Genomic DNA, 17,555 nt, shown 5'->3' on the forward strand with positions numbered 1-17,555 from the left:
AATCACCCGAGTGAGAACGGGGCCCTAAGAGGCTTTCCTTCCTCTTAAGTAGAGGCAATCCAGTGCTGGCGCCAGGGTTGTGGAGTCGGTACAAAAATCATCCAATTCCTCAGTTTATGAAACCACAGACTGACTCAGGTACGCAAAATTGCTCTAAGGCCCTGTTCACACTTGCGTTTTTGCAAAAAACGGAACTGATGTCCGGATCCATTCCGTGCGCATCCGGACCGGATCCGTGTTGGAGACAGCCTGACGTGTGGAGACCATCCTTGGATATAGAGACTGTAGTTTGGACCATGGATCCAGTGTTTTTGTACTCATTTTACCTGGGAATTGTCTCTTTTTTGATTTTTACCTAAACTATGTGCTTCTCGCAGGAGATGGTGGGTGCACCAGGCAGGTAGCTGCTGCACCTGTAGAATCAGGTCCTCGGGTGTGTAGGGCCTCACCTCTTCGTCCGACATGCTGCCAAATATTTCCAGCCACAAGTCACTGCTGCTCCACTCCTCAAACGCTGGGCCCATGAAAACGCATAGGAAGTGGATAGAACGTCCAGATTTTTTATAGCCAGTGTGTTGCCTCCTTTCCGTTTCTCATTGGTTCAGCTGTGCGGATGGTGCAGTCAGGATCCGGTCTGGGTGCGGCGGCCGGATTTGACGTACGTGAAAAATAGAGCAAGTTGGAAAAGTGTTCGGAGTCCGTATCCGGTCCGCGCAGAACGGACGAGTATGTACGCATCCATAGACTATCATTGGATTGCCAAATGTCCGTTCCGTTTCTACAGTATACGTTCTGGATCCGGAGAATCCTGACTGATAACGCAAATGGGAACCCAGCATAACTCCTCGACTCCACAGCCATTGCAGGGCTAAGGAGCGGGTACAAAAAACATCCAACTCCTACTCCACGGTTTATGAAACCACTGACTCCGACTACCCAAAAATTGCTCTGACTCCCCCACTTCACAGCCCTGGCCCTAAAAATCCAAAGACAAGGTGAGCGCAAGTGCAGTAGCGGCTGTCTGATGTGCTCTGGCGAAAATAGTCAAGCTCATTTTGGTCAGCTCTACTGCGCAGACGCACTTGGTTAACGTTTGTGCAGTAGCGAACCTGATTGGGCTCCCCTATTTCCACCAGAGCCCGAGCAGGAAGCTGTAGTGCTGGTTGTAAATATTTTGGTCTGTCACTGTGGGGGAGCCAGTGCTAGAATAAACTAGCTACGAGGATGGGGAAGCCTCATCAGGATGCAGAGGCTACCCGCTCCGGAGGTACTTACTACAGGTGAAAGGTATTCAGACCTAAATTTCATCTGTAATTTATGATTTCTGTATTTTAAGAACTATCTTAACTGAATACACCTTAGTGATTTGAGCCCATATTATCCAGTGTGTATCTTTCGGTAGTCCATGTGAGTAAAACAAGAAACACCATACTTTCCTTTCCGATCCAGCTCCTTTGAGTCTTGCGGCTGCTTCTGCATCTCCTACTCCCGTCTCCTATACCCAATCCTCCAAGAGCTCCCAGTGCCCACTCGGCCGGTGTAATGTCTGATAATTGCGCTGCCTCAAAGCTGCCCTCCATGGCAGACATGCGCAGACATTACTTCCTCATTCCACAGAGAGAAGGCAGCACAATCAGACATAGCACAGCTCAGACTGTGCTTCTGCAGAGCTGCCCTCCAATGGTAATTAATCCGTGAATGGGGTCTATTGTAATGCGCTGAAAGTGGCTGATTGTAGCAGAAGATTACTGACAGGAGGACAGGACGTTAGGGCAGACAGCAGTCAGAAGTGCTTGATTTAGAATACTGACACTAATCCAATCAGCCGTCTAGCTGCTTTTCCGTTTCCACAGTAATACAGTCACTGTACTTTTTTTTTTTTTTTTTTTAACAGTAGAGACCCATTTTATGTGAGATAACTACCAGGAGCAAAGACACTGTTTAGTTGGGCTATATTATCCTTATTTAGTATTTATATAGTGCCAACATTTTACACCACTTCCAGCGTCAGATGATGCAGCTCAGCACATATCAGTCCGCATCACCTGACACAGTAGGCAGAGCGAGCTTTTGCACTATTTAGTCCCGCGGAAGAATCAGAGTCATAGCTGAAAGTATTCATTAGGTGCACATTTGCTATGTGAACAGCCCTACATTTCTTTTTGTATTCTAGGGACAAACATTTAGCAGCACTAGGATTGTGTTGTCAATAGATTTTTCCACTGCAGCTGAGTGGGAACAGGTCAGCCGAAGGATGCGCAGTAGAAAGTTTACGTCATCAGACACTGCCGAGAGAATTATGCGAGCAGCCGGTTTGTTAGAACAGAGACAAGTGCACTCCTAGATGTTGTCTTGTTCTACTTTATCTAGGATCTAAGGTACGAATACGGTGGTAAGTTTTTTTTTTTCCTCCCCTTTCTTCTAATCTATTACGGGCAACAGCGTGCGACATGGGTGGATCACCAGAGGGCTTGATAGACCGATCCCATTGGGACTAGTCTGAAAGGAGAACTTTCTTTAACACTTGCATGGAACTTTTTGCAGAGTGCCTAGGTAGCTCATGGTCACTCAGAACCACTAGGAGAGTATTGCTTACAAAAAAAACAGATAGTTACCTCAGGAGGGGGAAGCCTCTGTATCCTTTTGAGGCTTCCCCTGTTCTTTTCAGCCAGCCCGATCCAGCACTGGCACAACTGAACTATTATTAATAATAATAATATTGGCCATCCTGCACAGGCACACTTGCAGCTTAACACTCAGGCGCACTTTAAAGGGGTTCTGTGATTCTTTTAAAAACAAACTAACCCTTACCTGGGGCTTTTACCAGCCCCCTGCCGCTGTCCTGTGCCGTCCTCTATGATCCTCTGTACCCTGCCGCCAGTTACCATCCAATTATTCGTCTAACTAGATGAATGCGGCCGTGCGTGTCCTTGCTCCCGCTTGCGTCTCCGGGAGCCTCCTGCACAGGTGTAGTACGAAGTTTTCTCGTACTATGACTGTGCAGTAAGCTCCCGGAGACGCACAGCTGCATAGGCGCAGTTGCATTCGTCTAGATTGTAAACCTCTGGCAGGTCCCTCCTCCCTAGTGATTCCAGCTCGATTATGCAATCTTACTGTCCATCACCCCTTTTGTGAACTAGAACAGTCTCTATTTTGACCAGACACTGAACTACTGTTAATATTATTATTATTTATTTGCCAACATATTCCGTGGCGCTGTACAATGTAAGAAAATAAACAAGGGATACATAATGATACAGACAATGATATACATCAAATATGAACACTGATACACAATACAGCACTGCTGATTACAATTTGATTTAACATGATGACTAAAATGTATAAATGTCTAACAGAGTGCAAGCAATTCAATTAATAACATTCCATGACACAAAAGGGTGAGAGCCCTGCCCTTGCGAGCTTACAATCTAAAGAGCTAAAATAATTCTATTGTGCAGCACTGCATAATATGTTGGTGCTTTGTAAATACAATAAATAATAGTAATAATAATAAGTACCCCAAAGTCAATAGGAATGTGGTCAGATGCTCTATAAAAAAAAAAAGGGCTTAACCACTTAAAGAGAACCCGAGGTGGGTTTGAAGAATATTATCTGCATACAGAGGCTGAATCTGCCTATACAGCCCAGCCTCTGTTGCTATCCCAAACCCCACTAAGGTCCCCCTGCACTCTGCAATCCCTCATAAATCACAGCCAAGCTGCTGACAAACAGCTTGTCAGAGCTGGCTGTGTTTATTTCTATAGTGTCAGTCTGCTGCTCTCCCCGCCTCCTGCAGAACTCCAGTCCCCGCCTGCATCCCTTCCCTCCCTGCTGATTGGAGGGAAGGGACAGGGGCAGGGACCGGAGCTATGCAGGAGGCGGGGGAGCAGCTGAGACTGACACTACAGATGTAAACACAGCCTCACAGCTTGGCTGTGATTTATGAGGGATTGCAGAGTGCAGGGGGACCTTAGTGGGGTTTGGGATAGCAACAGAGGCTGGGCTGTATAGGCAGATCCAGCCTCTGTATGCAGATAACATTCTTTAAACACACCTCGGGTTCTCTTTAAGGACCGGGCTATTTTGGGAAGATCTGTGCTGGGTGGGCTATTCAGCCCACAGCACAGATCCTGTAGTAGCCAGGGCGACCAGACTCCCCCCCCCCCCCCCCCCCCCCCCTTCCCCTTTTTTCCCCACTAGGGGGATGTCCTGCTGGGGGTTCTGATCGCCGCCGGCTACCTGTGTGTAGCGGGGGGGGGGGCCTCCTCAAAGCCCCCCTCCGCAGCGATTTCAGGCCTCGCTCACTTTCCCTCCCCTCCTTCCCCTGGGCGGCGCAGGACGGCGACCCGTCCTGCACCACCTCTGATAGGCTTCAGCCTATCAGATGCCGGTGATCGCCGTATGATGTAAACACCGGGGATTTCTTCCTCGCGTGTTTACAATTAGCCTGCGATCGGAGGCTCGCAGGCTGTTCATGGAGACACCTTCTGTGAACTGACATGGAAAGGCCGCTCGAGAGTTTCCATGTAATTCCACTTACGACCTGCCGCCACCTATCGGCGTTAGGCATCGTTAAGTGGTTAAAGCAGACCATGAACCCAGAACTTACTCTATGCTCTAAAAAGATAAGCAACAGCATAATGACCTGTAAAGAAAAACATTTCTTTTCAGAACCACTAAGGACCAATAATCCTAAAATGTTTACTAAAGTAAACCAAAAACCTTTTATTACTTATTATAAAAGGTTCCTCTCGCCTTGCAACACTGGGTCCCCAGTTCAAATCCCAGCCAGGTCAGCATCTGCAAGGAGATTGTATGTTTTCCCCGTGTCTGCATGGGTTTCTTCTGGGCATTGTGGTTTCCTCCCATATCCCCAAAACATACAGATAATTGACTTACCCCTAAATTGGCCCTAGACTATGATACATACACTACACGATACGATACGTACACAGACATAGGACTGAGGGACAGTTAGTGGCAGTACAATACTCTGTACAGCGCTGCATAAATTGTTGGCGCTATATAAATAGTTTTGGACCATGAAATGTCTTCCTGGTTTCTTACACAGTGTGTGGGATGAAAGCACCATCCTAACATGTGAGTATTGCCAAAAGTAAAATCTGAGTGAGTTCAGCTTATAACAAACTACTATTTAATCAATAAAATTGTTCCTCACCTGTTCACCCTATGCCTCTATGAAATTCTGGATGTTTATTAGGAAATGTATGCCTAGTGCTGTGTGGTAGTCTTGAGATGAGTACACAATCTTCTTAGGTTTAATCTGATTACGGACAACTAATTTGCATGGCATAGAGCATTTTTTGGCTAAGCACAGGTTGTCATTCATCCCGTACTTGGCCAAAAATGCACCTGAATGAAGAAATAGGTTTAATATTGTATGAGTATGTCCAAGTTTATATGGGTAGTTGCAAGCTGTTGCTAACAACATATTTCATTTTCAAGGGGTTGCAACACCTTAGACACTAGTAACATTTTTAAATCAGTGCACTTGCATCAAAGCTAGCATCATAACATGCTAGCAAATGTAATTTATTTTATATACAACCCCAATAAACTCCTGCAATGTCTTTTATAAAGGCTTTTTTTCCACTTTTGTTATTATTATTATTATTATTATTATTATTATTATTATTATTATTATTATTTATTTGTATTGTTTTATTTTTTAACTTTCTCCCACCCACAAAATTAGCCCACAGCATTTCCCATTGTAATTAACCGTTCAACCAAGAAATTGTAGACCAGTAAGCTTACCTGAACATGGAAATTTCCCTATGTTAAAGAGTAACTGTCAGGCTGCAGAAGCTAATTTAAACCTCTATTCTCCTGTGTTAAACAGTTTAGAAGGAAGCTCAAAAGCCATTAGTGAAGATAAACATTTCAGTTACCTTTGATGTGTGCTTATCTTAGTCTGTTATAGACCCATAAAGACGCAAGCCGCAGCTAAACTGCAAAGCATTCTGGGGCCCTCCCCTCGGCTGCTAATGAGACGGTACAGGAGCTTCTAATCAGTCCAGCGTGCGAAGCACTGATAAATCTCGGGCAGACTACACTGCAGGAGTCAGCTATTGTTCCTAGCCACATGGCTCATTAATATTCACTGCACACCGTGTTGTTCAAGAACGAGCTTATCTGTGACCAGAAGCAGGCAGGACATGACGACACATTTGGCTTCACAAACATGGAGCCTGCCATGAGCTGTCAGGAGCATCTATCTCTGCATATACTATATACAAATTCTGTGAAATCCAAACGTGGACAGTGAAATGCATATGTAATGTAAGTACAGCCAATCTTTAGCTACTGATATATGTGTTTATTTTCTCTGAGACCCTATACCTAACAGCTCCTCTTTAAGGGGTGGACATAATCACAATCTTTAACAACCATTTATCTCCTTGTTAGTATAGTGGAGTATTGTTTTTTTTTTTTTTTTTTTTTTTTTTTTTTTTTTTTTTACTCACTTTGTCCTGTCTCTGACCTCGATCATAACTCTGAAAATACAGTCCTGTGTAGATAACACTGATGATAAATAAGTTATTTACAGAAATAAAGTGGGTTTACAGTACAGTGTTGTACAGAATTTTTTTTTTTTTTGTTGCATTTGATTAGTGGATGTCGTTTTTTTTTTTTTTTTTTTTTTCTCTTTACTTTGTGCTGATGCCCCTCCTCAGCCCAGGGATGTTCTACCTCTCTACAACCAAGCAAATGTATTTATTCTCACTAATATCCTCATAATCCCATATGCCTAAATAGGTTTTGGACACCTTTCATTCCCTACTCAAACATGCACTCTTTCTTCCTTCTCCATTTTGTTTATACAGTAGCAAGAAAAAGTATGTGAACCCTTTGGAATTATATGGATTTCTGCATAAATTTGCCATAAAATGTGATCTGATCTTCATCTGTTATATCAATAGACAATCACAGTCTGCTTAAAGGACTTACAAGGCGAACACACGAAAAAAAGTTAATTACCTTATTATTACCTAATTATTTATTACAGGCCTGTTTTTTTGGTAGCCACTCCCATCCCCAGCTGAACTGTTTTTTCAATTTCTAATTGAGAATCACTTCCATTTCAGCCATGGCAGCTATCATACCTATTTAAACGCTGCAAGAAGGTCACTTGTGGCCTAGGTCATTTGGTGCCATTTAATTCCTAAGTGCTATTTATTACAAAGTGCTTTGCAACAACTTACCAAGAATTTACCGAGAATTCACCCAGGAATTCAAACAGGATTCAACAGCCACAGGACTCTGCTGGAAACTACTACTCTGCATCCACAACTGCCTCCAATGCTGTTGCTCAAAATGCCACTGCTGGACATATGTTGCACTACCAAGTAGACTCTTTATGTACACAGGTTTGCTTGCACTAACTTCATACTCATATAAACTGTTTAGGAGTTGGAAATTTCCTGCTGATAATCATTGACACTTACCATGTTTACTGCACTTTTTCTTATGTTCTGCCTGTCTGCAAACATCTACAAGTTGCATTGCAATATGCATCCTCCCAGTGTACCTCACTCCATATTCATTTCATCTGCTCTGCTTTGCTCACCTTACTCAGCTTCTCATGAACTGTTAGCTCTCCTGAAATCTCTCTCTCCCTCCAGCAGCTCAAAAACCTCACAAACATTTAAATCCCATTCACATTTGCTTACTCTCTCCCTCCTACTCTTACTTGCTGCTGGTGATATATCGCCTAACCCTGGGCCACAGCCTGCTGCCAGACAAGCATCCCCTGCTGACCCGCTTCACAGCTCTCTGTCCACAAATAACTTCAACACCCATCCTCGCCCCAACCTCATTTCCATCCATCCCACTCACAAGCACATGCTCCCCCTACCCTGCGGTCTCTGGAATGCCAGATCTGTCCGCAATAAACTTACAGAGGTCCACAACCTCTTCCTCTCCAAATCCCTCACCATCCTCGCACTCGCTGAGACATGGCTCACCCCCTCTGACTCTGCCGCAGAGGCTGCCCTCTCATACGGGGGGCTTCACCTCAGTCACACCCCCAGACCAGACAACAGGACCGGGGGAGGGGTGGGTCTGCTCCTCTCCCCATCCTGCACATTCCGTGTCCTCACTCCATCTTCCTCCCTACAATTCACATCATTTGAGGCCCACACTATCCGCCTCTACAATCCCCTCCCAGCCATTGTTGCAGTCTTATACCGCCCTCCGGGCTCCACACGACAATTTCTCGACAACCTTGCCTCCTGGCTCCCACACATCCTCTCCTCTGACCTCCCCACCATCATCCTCGGGGATTTCAATATACCCATCAATGAACCCAAGAACTCTGTTGCGACCCGGCTACTCACCATAGCCAACTCACATGGCCTAGTACAACACACCAACGCCCCCACTCACACTGCACGTCACACTCTCGACCTTATATTCACTAAATCCACCACCATTGCAGACCTCGACATCGCACCATTTCCACCCTCAGACCATTACCTTCTCGCCTTCAACCTCCTCACGGAAGGCACCTCCAAACTACCCGCCCACCCACCTGGTCGATGGCAGCGAGACCTACGCAAGCTCAACCCTGGCGTCCTTGCTGACTCCCTCCATGGCCTATCCTCCACTCTCCCCACCCTAACCTGTCCTAATCTTGCTGCAGCTCCGTATCACCAAATTCTCTCATCAGCCCTAGAGAAAGCTGCTCCACCAATATTCCGCCGCAACCGACCCCCTAACCCCCAGCCCTGGCGCACTACCCATACTCGCAACCTCCAGAGGGAAACACGCGCCACTGAACGAAAATGGCGGAAAACTCGACTAAACCAGGATTTCCTACAGTACAAGACTAACCTGCAGCAGTTCCACACTGCCCTTGCTCATGCGAAGCAGGAATACTTTACCAAGCTCATCGGAGCCCAAGCTTCCAATCCCCGGCGTCTTTTTAGCACCTTCAACTCCCTGCTTAAACCCACCCCCCCCCCCTTCTGTTTCCTCCCTCTCTGCCACAGATTTAGCCTTAGACTTCGCCTGACCGTCCCCCGCATCACCCAGTCCCATGCACGCCTCCAAGACTTCTCAAGAGCCGCTCCGACACTATGAAACTCCCTACCTCCACCCATTAGGGCAGCCCCCTCCTTCAACACCTTCAAGAAGGCCCTCAAAACTCACCTTTTCACTCTTGCCTACCACCCCTCACAATTGCTCTAAACCCACAGCCGAACTCTGGTCCCTTACCTCTCGTGTCCATACCTCTCCCTCTAGATTGTAAGCCTTTGGGCAGGGTCCTCACTCCTTTTGTGTCCTACCTGATCATGCACCTCTATTACTGTGCACCCATGCTATGCATTTGAGTGAACCTAACTTGCCTAACTCCATGCTCCCATCCAGTGACTGACTAAGCATTACCTTGTACTCATACTGTGCTGTGTGATCTGGTTTTCTTGTATTCCTGTATTGTCATATTGCTGTTTGTCACCCCTAAATATTGTCTGTAACCTAAATTAATGTCCAGCGCTGCGTAATATGTTGGCGCTTTATAAATACAACAAATAAATAATAAATAAATAAATACCTTATGGCCATTGCAGTGGTCATAGCAGACTATCAGCGCCTGGCCTGTCACTGTGTGGCCCTCTGTTAGCATTATCCAAGCTGTAGTTCAGGCCCCGACCCTGCCCAGGGTCGCCCTATCAATTTGCGATCAAAATCGGCGCTTTAAAAAAATCCTACGTCTGCGCAGTTCTTAGCCGCTAGTGCGGCTGCGCAGGTTCTCTGGCCTGTCCCCGGCCCGTCCTCGCTCCCTTCACTCAGCTCTGTACGTCATGTGGGCGTGCCCGCACGGCCGCCCACATGACTGATTGAGGGACAAGTCACGTCTCCCCACGCTCAGCGCTGCTTGTCTCGGCTGAGGGGGCGTGGCTGACTTGTCCCTCAATCAGTCATGTGGGCGGCCGTGCGGGCACGCCCACATGACGTACAGAGCTGAGTGAAGGGAGCGAGGACGGGCCGGGGACAGGTCAGAGAACCTGCGCAGCCGCACTAGCGGCTAAGAACTGTGCAGACGTAGGATTTTTTTAAAGCGCCGATTTTGATCGCAAATTGATAGGGCGACCCTGGGCAGGGTCGGGGCCTGAACTACAGCTTGGATAATGCTAACAGAGGGCCACACAGTGACAGGCCAGGCGCTGATAGTCTGCTATGACCACTGCAATGGCCATAAGGTAATTAACTTTTTTTTGTGTGTTCACCTCGTAAGTCCTTTAAACTAATTCCACACAAATATTTCCATGTTTTTATTGAACACACCATGTAAACATTCACAGTGCAGGTGGAAAAAGTATGTGAACCCTTGGATTTAAAACTAGTTGAATCTCCTTTGGCAGCAATAACTTCAACCAAATGTTTCTGTAGTTGCAGATCAGGCGTGCACAATGGTCAGGAGTAATTCTTGACCATTCCTCTTTACAGAGCGGTTTCAGTTCAGCAATATTCTTGGGACGTCTGGTGAAAATTGCTTTAGGTCATAGCATCTCAATCGGGTTGAGGCCAGCACTCTGACTGGGCCACTACAGAAGGCGTATTTTCTTCTGTTTAAGCCATTCTGTTATCGATTTACTTCTATGCTTTAGGTCATTGTCCTGCTGCAATACCTATTTTCTGCTGAGCTTCAGCTGGTAGACAGATGGCCTTAAAGGACACATCCAAGGACTTTGGACATCCAAGGACTTTGGAAATAAAAAAAATCCACTTACCTGGGGCTTCCTACAGTCCCTGCCGGCTGTTCTGTGCCCACGCCGCAGCTCCGCTTCACGCTGGTGGTCTTGGGTCCCCTCCGGCACAGGATTCCTACTGCGCCTGCGCGAGTAGCTCTCAGAGTCATGCTGATGTCATCTGGACTGTACAGCGCAGAACTACTGCGCCTGCGCTGTACAGTCCAGAGGACATCAGCGTGACCAGTGAACCGCACACTGGAGCGCAGAGGAAGCCAACCTGGTGAGGCCAGCTTCTCCATCGGAGGGGACCGGGAGCACCGGAGCTGCGGCGAGGGCACAGGATGGATGCCAGGGGCTGGAAGAGGCCCCAGGTAAGTGGATTTTTTATTTTACATTTCCTCTGACCACTCCTTTTAGTTCTCCTGCAAAATGTCTTGATAAACTTTGGAATTCATTTTTCCTTCAATGATAGCAATCCATTCAGGCCCTGATGCAGCAAACCAGCCCCAAACCATGATGCCCCCACCACCATACGTCAGTTGGGATGAGGTTTTGAAGTTGGTATGCTGTGCCTCTTTTTCTCCACACATAGGCCTCAATTTACTAAGCTTTATCAAACACTTTATCAAACGTTTGATAATTTACCTCATGGGTAAAATCTAATTTTGAAGTCGCAAAGTTGTTATAGATTTATTGAACATTTTATCGATAAAACATTCAATAAATATGTACCACTTTAGTGAATTCAAAATTAGATTTTACCCATGAGGTAAATTATCAAACGTTTGATAAAGTGTTTTGTAAAACTTAGTGAATTGAGGCCATAGTGTTGTGTGTTTTTTCCAAACAACTCAACTTTGGTTTCACCTATCCTCAGAGTATTTTGCCAGCACTACTGTGGAACATCCGGGTGCTCTTTTGCATACTTTAAACGTGTAGCAATGTTTTTTTTGGACAGCAGTTTCTTCCTCTGTGGTATCCTCCCATGAGCTCCATTCTTGTTTAGTGTTTTACTTATCGTAGATTTGCTTACATGGATGTTAGCATATGCCAGAGACTTTTGTAAGTCTTTAGCTGACACTCTAGGATTCTTCTTCACCTCACTGAGCATTCTGCACTGTGCTCTTCTAGTCATCTTTACAGGATGGCCACTCATAGGGAGAGTAGCAGCAGTGCTGAACTCTCTATCCATTTATTGACAACTTGTCTTACCGTGGGCTGCATGGCTTTTGGAGATACTTTTATAACCATTTCCAGCTTTATGCAAGTCAACAATTCTTAATCGTAAGTCTTTTGAGCGCTCTTTTGTACAGGGCATCATTCACATTAGGCAATGCTTCTTGAGAAAAGCAAACCCAAAACTGGTGTGTTTATTTTTCAGGGCTGTGGAGTCGGAGGAGTCGGATGATTTTTTTTTTTTTTTTTACCAAATCCACAGCCCTGGTAAGTATTACACTAAGGAGTCGGAGTCAGAGCCATTTTGGGTACCTGGAGTCAGTTGGAATCATTGGATCCATAAACTGAAGCGTCTGAGTTGGAGTCGGCTGATTTTTGAACCAATTCCACAGCCCTGGTTTTTTGTTTTGTTTTTTGTTTTATAGGGCAGGGCAGCTGTAACCTAACCAACACCTCCAATCTTATCTAATTGATTGGACTCCAGCACCTCACTCCAGTTCGCTCTTAGAGATGTCATTAGTCTAGGTGTTCACATACTTTTTCCACCTGCACTGTGACATGGTGTGTTCAATAAAAACATTTAATTATTTGTGTGGTATTAGTTTAAGCAGACTGTGATTGTCTATTGTTGTGACTTAGATGAAGATCAGATCACTTTTTATGACCAATTTGTGCAGAAATCCATATAATTCAAAAGGGTTAGGGTTTACATACTTTTCTCTAACCGTCATCCGGGACAACAGGAGATCCGGTCCCTCCTCCGGATCTGGGGAAACGATCAATCAAGAAGCATTAAAAGCCCCCGCCCACCCTCATTCCTCAGTTCATCTGTGTTTCCCTCCAGGAAACACCTTCAAGAAGCAGCGCCCGTTTATTTTTTTATTATTTCCTTACCGGAGGGTGAGGTGGTTTTCCAGGGGGACAGGCCTGATTGTTTTCCGGAGGGGATTCCTGGGGGGCCTGTCTCCTTTAGGGGAGAAATGCGCTTTGATTAGGGAAAACAGCGTTTTTTCCTCCCTCCTACCTTTTTAGACGCTGGCTCATGGAGGTAGCTCTAGCGTCTATCACCGCCGCAGCAATTTCCGGGTCTCTGACGTCAGCCGCAAGAGGTGGGACAGGCGCGCTGACGTCATCCGTAGCGCGACGGAAAGGGGAGGATAAAGCGGAGGACCAGGAAGGAGGAAGTGGTCCTGGCGTCCTCCGCGCGCACAGACCAGCATGGAAGGCCAAGCGACTGCAAAGCCTTCTGGACAGATCCAGCCCCAGGCGGCAACTTCTGGTGGCGTGAGTCCTCCGTTCTGGAGGAGGGATTGTTTCTGTTGCGGTCTGAGTGAAGTGCTCTAACATTGCCTTCTATATGCTTGTTTATAGGCAAAGACTGAGCCCAAAACTTCTGCTACAGCCCCTGAAAGGAAATATAAGAGATGTGGTTTTTGTAGCACTAAGATTCCTTTAGAAGCTACTAAAAATGCCTGTCAAGCTTGTGTAGATGCCTTAGTAGCTTCAGAAACCTCTAATATTCTAAAGGGTGTTATGGAATCTGTAAATATTAAAATGCAGGAAACATTAGATAAATTTAAAGAATCTTTTGTTCCTCCAGCCTCTGAACCTTTACCTGGTTCTTCCTCGGCTTCTCTCCCAGGCCCTTTTGGGCGTTTTTCCCAGCAGTCTTCCATATCTGATATTTTAGGAGCTGAGGAGGAGGAAGAGATCGAGGAGGGGGAGGAGGAAGGGGAAGAGCAGTCAGAGGTTATATCCCTAGAAGAGGGTGAGCACCCTCAGTCTGATTCTGAGTCAGAACATTTACTTAGGGCTCCGAGATTTTTGTTTTCACCCGATGAATCTTCTGAGTTACTTAAAGCAGTTTATGCTACTGAACAAATTAAAGAGACAGTTGCTGAGTTAACTCCGCAGGATCTGGTTTATTCAGGACTAGCTAGGCCCTCGGGGAGGGTGTTTCCTATTCATAAATCCTTACAGGAGATCATTACTTCACAATGGGAGAATCCGGAGAAAAAGTTGTTTATTCCTAAATCATCTAAAAGGAAATACCCTTTCTCTCAATCAGACATTGATAGATGGATTAAATGTCCCAAATTGGATGCCGCACTAGCAAAATATTCAAAGGATTCAGATTTGTCATTTGAGGATGCAGGGACCCTTAAGGACCCAATGGATAAAAGAGTGGAGGGTCTTCTTAAAAAGGCTTGGGAATCAGCAGCTTTTGGGTTCCTTCCTGGAGTTTCAGCCACGTGTATTTCTCGCAACTTGAGAATTTGGATGGACAATCTAATTTCTCAGATTGAAAAAGGGGCTCCGCCTAAAGATTTTGCAGCCTCTTTGCCAGTGATTCTCAGAGCGGTTGCCTTTTTGGCGGACGCAATTACTGAGATGGTTCGTATCACGGCTCGCACTACTGCTCTTGTTAACTCCGCTAGAAGAGCGATATGGCTGAAAACCTGGGAGGGAGACTTAACTTCGAAAAATAGATTATGCTCTATCCCCTTTGAGGGTAATCTTCTTTTCGGAGCAGAATTAGATAATGTTTTGTCTCGTTCTGCAGAGAAGGGGAAGCAATTCCCTAATAAGAAGAAAGTCTTTAAAGGGAAAAGACCCTTTGTAGCCAAAAAGAGAGCCAGTGATCCAAATCCATGGCCTAATAAGAATCGTACGGTGCAGCGTAAATGGTCCTTTCCCAAGGGTAAAGGGAAATCAACCTTCACGATTGGGTATTCCAACCCTACAAAACAGGATAAATGACGTTATTCCGGTGGGGGGCAGATTAAGATTTTTTCTGACAGAATGGGAAAGTTTAACTCCCGATCCTTTTGTTTTTCAAATCATCAAGCGGGGTTACCGTCTTCAATTTTCAGTCCCCCCCACAAGAGATTTGTGAATCAGATTCCAAAGGACCCAGAAAAGGCTCAGGGTCTGGAGTCGGAAGTTCAGAGTTTTTTGGAAAAAGGAGTGATAATCCCGGTTCCTCAGATAGAGGAGTTCCAGGGTTATTATTCACACTTTTTTTTAGTGAAAAAAGCAAACGGAGATTTTCGTTTCATTTTGAATCTAAAATCCCTCAATCCTTTCTTAGTGTACAAGAAATTCAGGATGGAGAGCATTTACTCGGTAAGAGCTCTCCTCCAGGGCAACGAGTTTTTTGTCTCGATAGATCTTCAGGACGCTTACCTGCACATACCGATTTTTCCAGGTCATCAAAAATATTTAAGATTTGCGATCCGAGATCAATCCTGGGTTCGACATTTTCAGTTTCAAGCTCTACCTTTCGGCATTGCATCGGCTCCTCGAATTTTCACGAAGGTACTTGCCGAGGTGATGAAGGAGCTAAGACTACAAGGGATTTCAATAGTCCCTTATTTGGACGATCTCCTAGTGTTTGCTCAGACAGGAAAATTGATTCTGGCGCACAGGGATATTGTTATAAAGACCCTGACAGGGGTAGGTTGGATAGTAAATTATGCCAAATCAGCTCTAACCCCTGTTCAGAGAATTACCTTTTTAGGATACCAGATAGACTCCATGTTACAAAAGATTTTCTTGCCACGGGAGAAAATTCTAAAAATCCAGGCACAAGTGGAACAAATATTAAGGTTGAAGGAATGCTCACTGCGTCTGATTATGAGACTTCTGGGTCTGTTCACAGCCACGATTCCGGCTGTTATATGGGCTCAGTTTCACGGCAGACTATTACAAAATGTTCTGTTGACAAATTGGGACAAGTCCCAGGATTCGCTGGATCTGCGAATTTCCATTCCAGACCCAGTAAAGATCAGTCTAAAATGGTGGTTGCAGCAGGAAAATTTGCAGATGGGGAGATGGTGGAGACAGACGAACCCAATAAAAATGTTCACAGATGCGAGTTCATAGGGCTGGGGGGCAACAGCTCTGGGACAACACGCACAAGGCTCTTGGCCACAGACTATAAGAGTAAAGTCGTCCAATTTCAGAGAACTCAGGGCAGTCTGGGAGGCACTTCTAGCATTTCAAGAAATGATAGAGGGGAATCATGCGTTAATTTTTTCCGACAATATTACTACGGTGGCTTTTTTGGCAAAACAGGGAGGAACCAGGTCCAGGGACCTAATGTTCCTATCCTCAGAAATCTTCAGTTGGGTAGAACACAAAGTTCTATCTTTATCTGCAATCCATATAAAGGGAGTGTTGAATCTGGAGGCAGATTTTTTGAGTCGTCAGCAGATTTCCCAGTCAGAATGGAGTCTCCATCCGGAGGTTTTTTGTTCAATTTCAGAGATATTCGGCACGCCGGAAATAGATCTCTTTGCAACTTCGGAAAATGCAAAGGTGGATCGATTTTTCTCCCTGCACAGGAGCCCAGGAGCTCTGGGATTGGACGCACTCAGTCTCCCATGGCAATACAACCTATGTTATGCCTTCCCTCCTCTAGCTCTAATACCTCAGGTTCTGATAAAGCTACAAAAAGAAAGGGTGAGATTGATCTTAATAGCCCCCAGATGGCCAAAAAGACCCTGGTATGCAACTCTGTTGAGGTTATCAGAGAAAGATCCGTTTCCCCTTCCAGATCGACAGGACTTGTTGATGCAGGGCCCTCTGAGCCATCCCAAGCCCCAGTTATTCAAACTGGCAGCTTGGATCCTGAAAGGGTAATTCTGAGAGGTAAGGGTATTTCAGAGAAAGTTATTGAAGTGCTCATGAAGTGTAGGAAGCCGGTAACTCAGAAAATTTATCGGAAGGTCTGGAAGGTCTTTTTATCATGGTGTACTTCTAAAAACAAAGATTGTAAGCTGACTAGTTCAGTCCTAGATTTTCTTCATGATGGTTTCGAGATGAAGCTGGCACCCAGTACCCTTAAAGTGCAATGCTCAGCACTATCTATCCTGTTAGACAGGCATCTAGCTCAGGAAGAATTAGTGAAGAATTTTTTCAGGGCAATTCAAAGATCGACTCCGATTAGGCAAAAGATTTTTCCTCAATGGGATTTATCCTTAGTACTCAATTGTATTATGAGGCCTCCTTTTGAGCCTATTGAAGAGATTGACATTAAGCTCCTTTCCTTTAAACTAGCATTTCTGATAGCTATTACATCGGCAAGGAGACTGGGGGACTTACAAGCATTGTCAATTAAAGATCCCTTTTTGGTAATATGTCCAGATTGTGTTCGTTTAAGATTAGACCCAACCTATATCCCAAAGGTTTCTTCAGAATTTCATCGTTCTCAGGAGATTATTTTGCCCTCCTTTTGTGATAGACCTTCCAATGACAAGGAAAGGGAGTTTCACTGTTTGGATGCGAGACGCACGCTTTTAGCATACCTGTCTAGGACCAGAGAGTTTAGAAAATCGAATAATCTATTTATACTATATACAGGAAAAAATAGAGGGCAGCGGGCATCAAAACAAACTATAGCCAGATGGATTAGGCAGACTATAATTCTGGCCTATCAGGCTAGTAGCTGTCCAGTACCTACCAATATTAAGGCCCATTCAACACGTTCCTTGTCCACATCCTGGGCGGAAAGAGCAGGGGCAACTATACAGCAGATCTGTCAAGCGGCAACCTGGTCGACGACATCCACATTTATCAAACATTACAGAGTGGATGTGCTATCTCAGCAGGATCAGTCGTTTGGCAGAAAGGTGCTCCAAGCAGTTGTCCCTCCCT

General features: G+C 45.4%; 2 protein-coding genes across 7 annotated transcripts in view; one reads left to right on the plus strand and one right to left on the minus strand.

Moving 5' to 3' along the window:
* The window catches only part of SIRT2 (sirtuin 2), a 270,431-nt gene extending 265,228 nt beyond the window's left edge, over window positions 1-5,203 (minus strand). The window contains exon 1 of one of the 3 annotated variants that reach the window (XM_068269801.1): window positions 5,183-5,203. Coding sequence is in view for 2 of the 3 variants with exons in the window: in XM_068269799.1 (XP_068125900.1) it covers window positions 1,433-1,589 (157 nt within the window). In the remaining variant the exon portion in view is untranslated. Of the gene's footprint in view, window positions 1-1,432; window positions 1,881-5,182 lie in introns of those variants that run through there. The other 2 variants (XM_068269799.1, XM_068269800.1) reach the window with 2 other exon arrangements.
* GPR161 (G protein-coupled receptor 161) overlaps window positions 1,564-17,555 on the plus strand; it is a 146,317-nt gene continuing 130,325 nt past the window's right edge. Inside the window, exons 1-2 of one of the 4 annotated variants that reach the window (XM_068269795.1) lie at window positions 1,564-1,683; window positions 2,174-2,392. The gene's annotated coding sequence lies outside the window, so the exon portion shown is untranslated. Of the gene's footprint in view, window positions 1,684-2,057; window positions 2,393-17,555 lie in introns of those variants that run through there. The other 3 variants (XM_068269797.1, XM_068269798.1, XM_068269796.1) reach the window with 3 other exon arrangements.

The sequence above is a fragment of the Hyperolius riggenbachi genome, chromosome 2 (genome assembly GCF_040937935.1).
Source record: "Hyperolius riggenbachi isolate aHypRig1 chromosome 2, aHypRig1.pri, whole genome shotgun sequence".
NCBI classification, from domain to species: Eukaryota; Metazoa; Chordata; class Amphibia; order Anura; family Hyperoliidae; genus Hyperolius; species Hyperolius riggenbachi.